Genomic DNA, 11341 nt, shown 5'->3' with positions numbered 1-11341 from the left:
ATAATGCAGATTGTTTTTAACATTTTTACATGGATGGATGGATTTTAAAACTCATCAAGGCCACTGATTTGAGTATGAATGGCAGAGACATGTCCATATTTAGGGTGCTGCAACTGGTGCCGCAACACCAGACACTGCCCTCTAGGGGGCCCTGCTAAAATGGGGAAACTTGCCAAGATAATGATAGGCTAAATAATATACATTGACTTTTTTCCCATTTATTTCACCTGAATATGTAATTTTGGCAAAATATTAGGACAGTAACAGTACAGGTATATCATTTCCAGTTCTATATGCACAAATAAATTAATAAACACAAGTAGAATTAAATTCAGGAGACGTTCAACACAAAAAACATTGTGCCAAATTTGGCTATCGGAACACGAGAGCAGCACTACATCTTCCTAGCATTAAAGTAGCAACACGTTTAAGAACCTGTTTGGATAGCAAGAAATTGTCAGCGGTGGCATAATACTTCAGGTGTTACGCTGTTACTTTACTCACGGGGGAAGGAGAATGGCACGTGGCAGTATAAGATAACATCACTGAATAGCTGTATATAAGGGGAAGAACTTACGAAGTTTCTGAGTGAAAAATTACTCTGAAAGGAAACGCGCAAAGGTATGTTTACTCACTTTTACTATTAGTTTCTTGTGCTGACTTCTACATATTTATATAGGCTTATTATTATGTTCGGCTTTAATTTCTAGGTTGCTTGTATGCATAAACGGTTGTTTATTAATACAATGATGATAATAATACAATAAAGTAAAAAGGCTTCGACTGCAATTTTGTGTGCCCGTATACTATTTATCGTTATTTGAGTTTCAATAATAATAATAATAATAATAATTATTATTATTATTATATAAATTAATAATAATAATAATAATAATTGTTGTTATTATTAATTTTATAAACGAACCACTACAGATATTTAGTAAATAGACCTAACGGATTAACGCATGAATAACTGTATGGAAATCAAATTATCAAATTAAATTATTATTAACTGGTTTTTCATGTGAGAAATCCATTTTATCTTTATTGGAAAGTGGGACACTTGTGTAACCTTAACATGTGTAAGCGAAAACGTGTATCCCTGTATGGACTGACATCCTGCCTGTGTTATTGTCTTTCACACGGAGAACATGATTAACGAAATGGTTCTGTAGTTTCACCGTCACTAATGCATTGAAAGCACTTTTAATGAGGGGTTTCCCGTATCATTTTTCAGATGAATACTCCACTTGACACGATGTTCATTTTGGGGTCTGTGTTGGTGGCCTTAGTACACGGAGAATCTGGCCAAATACGTAAGCGTAACCATTTTCCTAATTGAATCTTTCTTTACATATAGTTGTCATATTTGCATAATAAATATTTTTATATGTCAAAATCGAATGAATAATGCGTCTTCCTTTCAGACTGGTGTTACAATAATGCATCATGCAGTAAGTACCATTTATTTACGCATTCTCCCAAATAAATGGCAATGCCTATAAGTAATGGCACTACTTACACTGGTCTGTGCAATGCAACGCAACGTTCATTTTAAATGCCAATAAGAGTACCACGTTTATGTTGCACCAGTTAGACGACATTTGAGTTATCCTTGTGACCCATGTTAACAATATTTTTGTATTACATCTCATATGTAATATCTTAATTGGTTGTATTTTGAGTTGATTTTTTTGTTTGAATTTGCGTGGTATGTTCTCCTTGTGCTGCTCTGGTCGCACTGTCCAAAAGCATGCAGTTTGGTGAATTAGGTCTTTAAATTGTGTGTGTGACTGTATATGCCCTGTCATGGACTGGCCTCCTGTCCACAACGTCAAGTGTGGTGTTTTCCTTCAATGTTCTTTTTTTCTTTTAAATAATGAATTTGCACTTAGGGGAGCACAGTGGTGCAGTGGTTAGCACTATTGCCTCACGCTGCCAGGACCAGGGGTAAAGTCTCCATCAGGTTCAGTGTGTGCAGTTTACATGTTCTCCCCATGTAGTTGTGGGGATTCCTCAGGATACTCCAGTCCACCCACCCCTTCCCCCCCACAGTCCAAAAACATGCAGAGGTTAAGTGGAGTTACCAAAATTGCCCCTAGGTGTGCATGTGTGAGTATGCTTTGCAATGCGTTGGTGTCCCATCCTGGGTTTTTCCCTGCTTTGTTCACCCATAGCCTTCAAGATAGGCTCTGGATCCTCCACGACCCTGAATGAGACAAGTGGTTGCAGAACGTGGATGAATGTACCTGATTTAGTTTTTTTTTTGCATATTCTTTAGATGAAAATGTCTGGGTCTCAGAACCACTGGGCTTCTGTAATGGAACACGGCAATCGCCCCTCAATATCAACACCACCAGTGTTAAAGGGAACTCAAGTCTGATAGCCTTCAACTTCACTGGCTTTAGTAACGGAAACACTATGACGACAATAGAGAACACAGGCCATACAGGTGGGCTATTCCCTGGAAACACTGGTTGATAGTGGGCTGGCGTGTATCCAAATAATATGCACATGTGTTGGCTCTCCTCTCTCTCCACCCTTAGTGAAGGTAACATTAGGAGACGGGCTTGTGAAGATCAGCGGTGGGGGGCTCCCTGGGACCTACGATGCCCAACAGTTCCATCTGCACTGGGGCAATGGCAGTGATGTTCCAGGATCAGAGCACACTGTGGATGGCAAGCAATACCCCATGGAGGTAATGAAACTGTTCGTTGTGCCATGTTGGATTGGTCTTAATTGTGCTGTAGGCTGATTTGACACTGTTATTCCTCCATTTCCCTCAGTTACATATCGTGACTGTAAAGTCTGAATACAAAGGCAACACAACCCTTGCCCTCAAAGACCCTGAAGGTCTGGCAGCTTTGGGCTTCTTAATAGAGGTGAGCGATACAAGGTTTATCGACATAATAGTGTGTGACTTTTGAAAATCATACCCTGACTTTTTTTTGTTGTGTTAGAAAAAAAATGACAGTTCCCTGCCAGAGAGCTGGAAAATCTTGACATCATACCTGCCCAATGTTACAAACAGTGGTGAGTCTTAGAATGAAACCAGTTTTAGCGCATTTTTTAAAAGGGCTGTCTAAGGTTGATCCTGTACATTTATTCTTATCTTTCACTCTTGCCTTTCACTATAATTCTTAAATTTCACACAAAATTTAATATATAAATTTACCATCAAAGCAGTTTCCATATCCTATGTGGACAAATCTGGTGGCAGAAGTATCAGTAAAGTTATTTCCCACCCACTGTTCCTCAGGCCAAAAGGCAAACATTACTCAGCAATTTTCACTTGATGATCTCCTGGTGGGGGTGGACCGTACAAAGTATTACCGTTATTTGGGCTCCCTGACTACCCCCGGTTGTGACGAGGTTGTGATTTGGACTGTATTCAAGGATCCAGTCAAAGTTAGCAAGAATTTGGTAGGTATTACCTCATGAAATTAATATATCTGGTACCTGTTCTATTATAGTTGCAGATTTTTGCTTCCATTGGGTATATTAAAATGCAATGCATATGTCTGGTTAGGTTATATCATACACATACACAGACATACACACATACAGAGCAAATTAATGAACATAGAGGTGTTAAGATAATTATTTAAAGTTCACTAGTTAGGCACCTTTGCAGCTGAATTTATACAGCGAAATTTATACAATTATGTACCTCCTGGAAATATTGTAATTGTTCAGTGCATAATACACCACTGTTTCTGTTTGTGCTCATAGATTGACCTTTTCAGCACGTCGCTATACACCTCTGACCCCGTGCTGATGACCAATACCTACCGAAGTACTCAGGTGCCCAATGGTAGAAGTATCATGACCCAGGCTTCAGCTTCATCACCACTAATGACTGCAGACAGACTTTTCCTTCTGTCCCTGGTCATGCTACATGTTCTCCTCTGGGAACGTGATGCATGATGAGGAAACTTTGATGTCAGTGTGATTTTCATTTTTACAATATTGGAGGATAACTTATATTATGATAGAGGAACGCCAATGTATTGACTGTAATAACAATATATAGTTATAAATCATTTATTTTAATCATTAATGTATTTAAATTGAGTACATGTATATTTTTGTGCACTGCCTTTGCATTAGAAGGAGATTGAAGTAGGAGGAGAAAGGGAGTATAGGACTAAATGTTTTGGAATTTATATAAAAACAGCAGCCAATAATATTTAATAATATTGTAGCATTTTGCACCTGAAGAATTTCCATGGGTTTCAGATAATTCAAGAGCTTTTTCTTTATAACATGAAATATCAATTTGTAAAATCATTTGCAGGACAGCTCTTTCCCATTTTCGAAACGACTTGCATTCAAGCTGAACGCTAACGCTGCCACTCAGTTTTTTTGCCACTCAGTTGGTGTGAGCACGGCGACTTCCATCCTTGTATGCCCTTGCAGTACGAAGAGCCTAAGAACATCAGATAAGGGCGTGACAATTTGGAAGCATTTTACGCTTTTAACAACAACTAGTACCACAGCAGTAAAAACAAAGTTATGAGAGGTGGAAGTAGCGTGTAGTAGAATATCCCACTAAACAATGCTCACGCAATTGTGTGAGACAATGTAATAGGAAAAAAGCAGCGGATGATTTGGGAGTCGCTAGCTTGGGCTGTTGTGCGCACTCGATACAGTTTGTGATACACGAGCGCTGCGATTGCAGCGAAGTGTAAGTGACGCTGCTGCCAGAGGGAGAAAAATTGCATGGTATTTTAAGCATTCGACACTTGCGTATCCTCGCTTGGAAGATATTCAAACTGAACTGCAAATGGCTCAAAAATACTTAAAACAAATGAGGTGGAAAGGTACGTTATGCATGTCTTTAGGAGCCTAATTAAAGTTTTTTTGGTATTCATTTTTTTCATTTGTGTTTACTAGTTTTAAAGAATACTATTATACTAATATTATATAAAGTATAAATACATATTATATACATTTATTATATTAAAGTAAAAAGAGCTCTCGCATTAAGATTCTAACGGGTCTGGATGCTGTTCAGCCAAATGACTATTTCAATATTAGTCTAAATCAGGGGTGCCCAAAGTGGGGCCCGCGGGCCAAGGTTGGCCCGCCGTACTATTTAGATTGGCCCGCCAATGAATATCTAAAATAAATTAGAATGTACATGCACGGGTTTTTGGCGTTGCCGTGATTTGTTTGCATGCTATAAAAATGCACATGCATGTCGACTAACAACAAAAGGCATATGTGCACCAACTAAAAGCGGAGATTTACCAGTATACAATAAAAACCACCGTCGATTCTCGATACAAACCTTTAATTATATTATCCAACATTGCAAACACAAAGATCGCTCACAAAAAAACCTGCGGGGTGTAGTCCGTTGTTACAAAAAGCAAATCTGCAGTGTCAAAATTACATTCACAAGTCATTTCGCTCTGACAGCTCTGAAATGTATCATACACGCAGTTAATATGGTTTCTTTACAAAGTCTAAAATGCTTTGTTGCTTTTTGCCTTTAACAATCTGCTTGAAAACAAATGCTTCGATATTATTTATGCTGTCTAAAACAGTCCATCCCCTACAAAAGAACCATACTGTCGAATTTTTTGTAGCATTTGTATCACCTCACCGGCAGAGGGAATTGGTTCCAAATCTTCGTCCGCATCTTCTTCATCTTAGTTGTCATTGCCGCATGCAGATATGCTTGGCTTTGGTTTTGATGGGGATTTACCTAGATCGCGTTTCACCTGCGTTGTTCAGCGAATTACCATGCGAATGCGATTTGAATACGCGCTGTTTAGCACTTGTGATACATTTTAAAAAGCCGGCGATTAGTCACGGGGATCGAGATAACCGATGTTAAGTGGCGATTTTGGCCCTCTTTCGTGCTCGAGATATTAGGGCTCGGCGACATAAAAGAATTTGGCGGTTCCACTTCAAAAACGTCGATTTACTAGGGTTGGCGAGTTGGCCAAGGTCGAGATAAGTGGGTTCGACTGTATATTATACAGTCCTCACTCATGGTGCTTTGATTACATTTGAAATATCTAAGACTAAAATTGAAATACAAGCAACTATAAGGGTAATGTAGAGTATATCTGTGCACATACAGTATGTACATTTCCACACTTCATAAATAGTCATATTTTAACAATTTACAAAAAGTCCCATGAGTCTTTGCTGCCGCACTTTGTTTGGCAGCACTTACATCTGTGAACAGACTTTTAGTGTAATGAACCTTAACAAGTTCAGGCTCAGAAGCACTTAGACTGACCCACACCTACAGGACATCCTCAGCCTCTCAGTGAGTCAGCTGCAACCTAATATTGATAGGCTGATAAACGCCAAAGAACAGCTTCATGTTTCTCACTAGTGGTGCAATTATATTGTTGCTACTGTTGTTGTGTTTCTGTTGGACATGCACTCTTTGACATTTTGCACTACATGTGATTACAAAAGTTTAGACGTGCTCTAAATGCCTATATAGGACTTATTTGTCATATTTTGTTTAATGTTATTTACACAGAAAGGAAGGTTAGATAACTGTTTGATAAATAAAAGTACTTTACTTTACTATTAGTGTTTGTATTTTGTGTAAAATATTACATTTGGCCCGCGGTCCTCCGATAGATTTTCATTTTGGCCCACTAAGGGAAAATGTTTGGGCACCCCTGGTCTAAATACTAGAACTCGTGGCCATAAGTGGAAATTAGCGGGAGAACATTTTAAAACAAATTTGAGGAAGCACTTCTTTTCACAGCGTGTAGTTAGAGTATGGAATAGTCTTCCTGCTAGTGTAGTGGAAGCTAAAACCATGGGTTCCTTTAAATCGGAGCTAGATAAGATTTTAACAACTCTGAGCTATTAGTTAAGTTCTCCCAAAACGAGCTTGATGGGCCGAATGGCCTCCTCTCGTTTGTAAATTTCTTATGTTCTTATGTATCAGCAGTTTTGAATTGGAATTGGATCAGAACTCAGAAAATGTGCATCAGCCCATCCCCAGTGCTGTGTACTTGGTCTGAAACAATATTTAGGTAATTGGTATGTGTTACAATAATATCCACATGAATACACGAATGCATGAATGAATGCTCTGCCAGCTTGTTCCCATAGTGCATCCCAATGCCATCTTTTCCCCAGGTAAATTCAATTCAATTCAATTCAATTTTATTTATATAGCGCATTATCACAACATTACATTGTCTCAATGCGCTTTACATTTCTGCCTCGTAAGGACCCCCCATTGAGTAAGCCAAAGGCAACGGTGGCAAGGAAAAACTCCCTAAGAGGAAGAAACCTTGGGAGGAACCAGACCCAAAGGGGGAGCCCATCCTCCAGGGGCCGGCAGATGAGTCAAACAAACAAGATGAAATGACTAAGCTAATACAGACAAGATGAAATGACTAAGCTAATACAGGGGTTGAAATATATGTCTCAATGCAGCGGCCGACCGGTGCAGGCACGTGGTGCTTGATGCACGATGGCAGGATTAATAGACACACAGCCGCAGGATGGATGGCGAGGCATGGTGTTGAGCCAAGGGCAGGCAGGTTGTAGGGTAGTTGCCGGAGGTTGAGGTAGTTGTCTTGCAGGCCGCAGAAGCATAAACTCTTCAACGACATTGTGCTCCATGGAGCACACCCCAGAAGGGGTGAGGGAGGAAGTAAGAATAATTGACACACACAAAGTAGTCCACATGATGTAACAGCAAATGTGACTCATCAGACCAGACCATCTTCTTCCACTATTCCATGGTCCAGTTCTGACACTCACCTGCCCATTACTGGTGCTTTTGCCAATGGACAAGGGTCAGCATGGGCACTCTGACCAGTATGGAGTTATGCAGCCCCACACACATCAAGCCACAATGCACTGCGTGTTCTGACACTATTCCATCATAGCCAGCATTAACATTTTCCGCAATTTGTGCTACAGTAGCTCTCCCGTAGGGTGGAGATAGTAAATATGTATGATTAAAACCTTGGTCTGAAAGCAGACTTGATTTGTTTCTGCTCTCAGTCTTGACTTTGTTTTGATCTCCCCCCCAAAAAAAAAGTCTCACTCTTCACTTAGTCTTCACCCCTGCAAAGTCTTGGTCTTGACTCTGACTCTGTCCTTCAAGGTCTTCGTCTTGAATCAAACTCAGTATGCGTGGTGTCATCCCCATCACTACTGACTATGAAATGTTGGCTTACCATCTAAAGACATGAGCTATTTTTAACAAGGTAGTAAATGATATTTGCATCATGTGGGGGTAGTTATGTTTTGACTCTTCAGTATATTTTAATATTGGGCATTTCAGTTCCATTAAGAAACAATTGAACATATTTTGTTTAGTAAAGAGGCAAGGAAGCATTTTACATAAAGCAGTTTTTGTTACAAAACAATTATTTGATAAACGGCACGTGTTTACCACCTGGAATCTACAGTCGCGGCCAAAGGTTTTGAGAATGACACAAGTATTGGTTTTCACAAAGTTTGTTACTTCAGTGTTTGTAAATCTTTTTGTCAGATGTTTGTATGGTATCTGGTTAGGTCAGGTTGGGGAGCATGCACTGATGCAGCGCGTTGCCGCACCCACCACACAGCGAGACTCCTCATGATCCCAGCCGGAGATTCCCCAGGCAGATAAACGGTCCAGTCCTACCCTTCGGAAATGGCCATCCGTCTGCCAGATGTTATGTGGGCGTCCCCTTAGCCTGGTCCAGCCACTTGGGTGCCCAGCAATGAGGATCCTGTGAGCCGGATCATCCTTAGGGAAACATACCTAACGCAGACTTATATACATAGGACTAATGACAACAATAAGAAACACGGGGAATCCACATGGAGTAGATGAGGGGGCGTGACACACGGGAGAAGCGGACAATCGGATCATGAAAGAATGTCTGATAAGATCAGAGGAATGTAACGTTGATGGAATGAGCACAAGGTAGATACAAAAAAATATGTAGGCATGTGCCAAGTCAAATAGGCATTAATCTCAGAATTCACCCACCCACACACACAAAAAATGCCCCCATGCATATAACTTTACAGAATTTTACAAAACTGCCCATACCTGTTTCATTTCATGTGATAATTTGATTTTGTGTTTTCAATACTGTTTTTCTATTATATTTCACTGTCATATATTTCACTGTAGAGCATTTATGTCACAATGTGTCAAATTTATCTATGGTATGGAGGTAAATAATGGAATGTGGAAGACAGTAGAAAGTGGAAAATAGAACCTGTTTGATCTTAAGGTGTTTGGTTTGAATGTAAATAACACAGAGGCACAGTAACTAAGCAGACAGTGTTGTCACTCTCACAAACAAGCTTTTCTGGTAAACCTGGGTATGACTGACAGACATTTAATCTGAAAGAGAAGTCAGAAATTATTGAATTCTATTTAAAGAGAGAAAAGTATATATTGAAAGTTAATTTGTTTATTTATTTATGTGAGCGATTTGTTCATTCATTTATTTATTTGTTTATTTCAAGTTTAACTCAGTTAAAGGTGAAAGTGTGACACACAGATTGACAGCTTTTTTTATACATCCACTACAGGTAGAAATTGTTGCTTTGACTACCCTGCAAGTCATTTTTTGATGATACAGGAGAATTCTCACTGTCCTTTAGTATTGAATTATATGTATGAAACCCTGGATCAGACACAGCAGAAGAAACTATCACATTTCTGTTTGGCTCCAAAACTCACAGAGAGGTAGGTTACAGCTTGGGCTGATAATATTGCAAAAAATTTACAAATGTATCACACAGGGGCTTAGGAACCGGGGAGTGGGTGGGACATATGGGACATATACCACCTCCCCTGCATATAAATAATGAAGTTGTGCCCCCTCTCCCCCCATCTTTCATCTGCTGTCAGATAGCTGTTAGTTAATGTAAACTAGCTAGGTAGTTAACTGAGCTAAGAGATATCGTATTGTCAGGGGGTAATTATCATGTAATATGTTCTTATGTTCTTACTAAAAACTGACAGGTTGACACCAAAGTTCAGTAGATATTAATGCTGTGAAACTTAACTCTGTCAACAGCAATATTTACAACAACATTTAGTGTTGGTCAAGTGATTATATTTTATAATCATATACATCTATTAAATATGATATTAATATGTATTTAATAATAATAGAAGGAATAAATGAACAATCCAGTACCAATGATAAATTTAACTGTTAGGTAGTTGTAACAACCCAGCATGACGGTTCAACTGTATAACCCAAGAAGCTGGGTCAAATAATCCAGCATGTGTTCTGTCCAACATGTTCCCAGCTCCAGGGTGCCAGTTAACCCAGTTTGGTGGTTTATAACCCAGCGTTTTTTTAGAGCGTAGTGAAATGCTTCTCTCACTGCTCCCTAGTCTGTGCTTAAAAAGAAAGATCAAATAGGGGAAAAAAAAACATAAAAATAGCAAATAATTAAGCAATAACATACTAGAAGGAGTACAGTTGTATGGCAATACGGAAGAGGCACAGTACCGAAGGAGTCCAGTCTTCGTCTCCGCTCACTGGACAGCGGCTCTGTCTCATAGCCATACAGCAAGACAGGGAGCACCAGGGCTCTAAAGACATGGACCGTTGTCCTCTTGCAGCGACCTCATGAACCCCCCCATGCTCTCCCAATCCGTCTGCTGACTTCATAAGAAGAGTCACCAGAGACATGAATGTCGCTGCCAAGGTAAGTGAATCTCTCGACGAGGTTGACATTCTCCCTGCAGGCAGACACACTACTGATGGCTGTGCCTAAGAAGTCATTAAATGCTTGGATCTCTGTCTTTATCCAGGACACCCGCAATCCCCGATACTCAGACTCCTCACTCAGTTTCTTGAGATCCTCAGAGCCTCCCTTGACTCCGCAAGGATCACAGCATCGTCAGCAAGTTCAGTAAATCTTTCTTTACCAACAGATGCCCCACAACTGAGTAGGAACAGAGAAGGAGCAAGAACACACCCCTGGCGAACCCCAGAATCAACTGGGAAGAACACAGAGGTTCACCCTCCACTCTATACAGCACTCACAGTACCAGTATATAGGCTGGCCATGACGTCCAGCAACTTCAGGGGGATCCTGCAAAATCTCAGGATGTCCCACAGGGTAACTTGATCAACTGAGTCAAATGCTTTATGAACATTGACAAAGGGTGCAAAGAACCTCTATTCACGCTTGCACTCGATGAGAACCCTCAGTGTCATGATGTGGTCGATGGCAGACATCTTAGGCATAATACCAGACTGCTCCAGTTGCCGACAGGCGAATAAGTGATGATGGTTCCTGTTAAGTATGCCCTTTTATAACAGCACATCCTTATAAATTATTTTAATCTAAACTAAATTGGCTTACTGTCATGAGG

The 11341-nt window shown here is 40.0% G+C and overlaps 1 protein-coding gene across 1 annotated transcript; it reads left to right on the top strand.

Moving 5' to 3' along the window:
• Nucleotides 1–552: 552 nt before the first annotated feature.
• On the top strand, nucleotides 553–4869 carry LOC111838789 (carbonic anhydrase 4-like). Its single transcript, XM_023802102.2, has 9 exons — nucleotides 553–621; nucleotides 1238–1316; nucleotides 1428–1454; nucleotides 2282–2452; nucleotides 2547–2698; nucleotides 2787–2882; nucleotides 2961–3033; nucleotides 3260–3423; nucleotides 3733–4869. The coding sequence occupies exons 2-9, from the start codon at nucleotides 1238–1240 to the stop codon at nucleotides 3925–3927; spliced, it is 957 nt and encodes a 318-aa protein (XP_023657870.2). The 5' UTR covers nucleotides 553–621; the 3' UTR covers nucleotides 3928–4869.
• The last annotated feature ends 6472 nt before the right edge of the window (nucleotides 4870–11341 follow it).

This window comes from Paramormyrops kingsleyae, chromosome 5, assembly GCF_048594095.1.
Source record: "Paramormyrops kingsleyae isolate MSU_618 chromosome 5, PKINGS_0.4, whole genome shotgun sequence".
Classification (NCBI taxonomy): domain Eukaryota; kingdom Metazoa; phylum Chordata; class Actinopteri; order Osteoglossiformes; family Mormyridae; genus Paramormyrops; species Paramormyrops kingsleyae.
Note: the sequence above shows the minus strand (reverse complement) of the source record. Positions and strands in the feature narration are given on the sequence as shown.

Excerpts from the sequence above, each read along its gene's own strand:
- LOC111838789 (XM_023802102.2), top strand. The coding sequence starts at position 1,238 with ATGAATACTCCACTTGACACGATGTTCATTTTGGGGTCTGTGTTGGTG. Across the intron at positions 1,317-1,427 it reads CGGAGAATCTGGCCAAATAC|ACTGGTGTTACAATAATGCA; the intron begins GTAAGCGTAACC and ends TCTTCCTTTCAG. Across the intron at positions 2,453-2,546 it reads AGAGAACACAGGCCATACAG|TGAAGGTAACATTAGGAGAC; the intron begins GTGGGCTATTCC and ends CTCCACCCTTAG.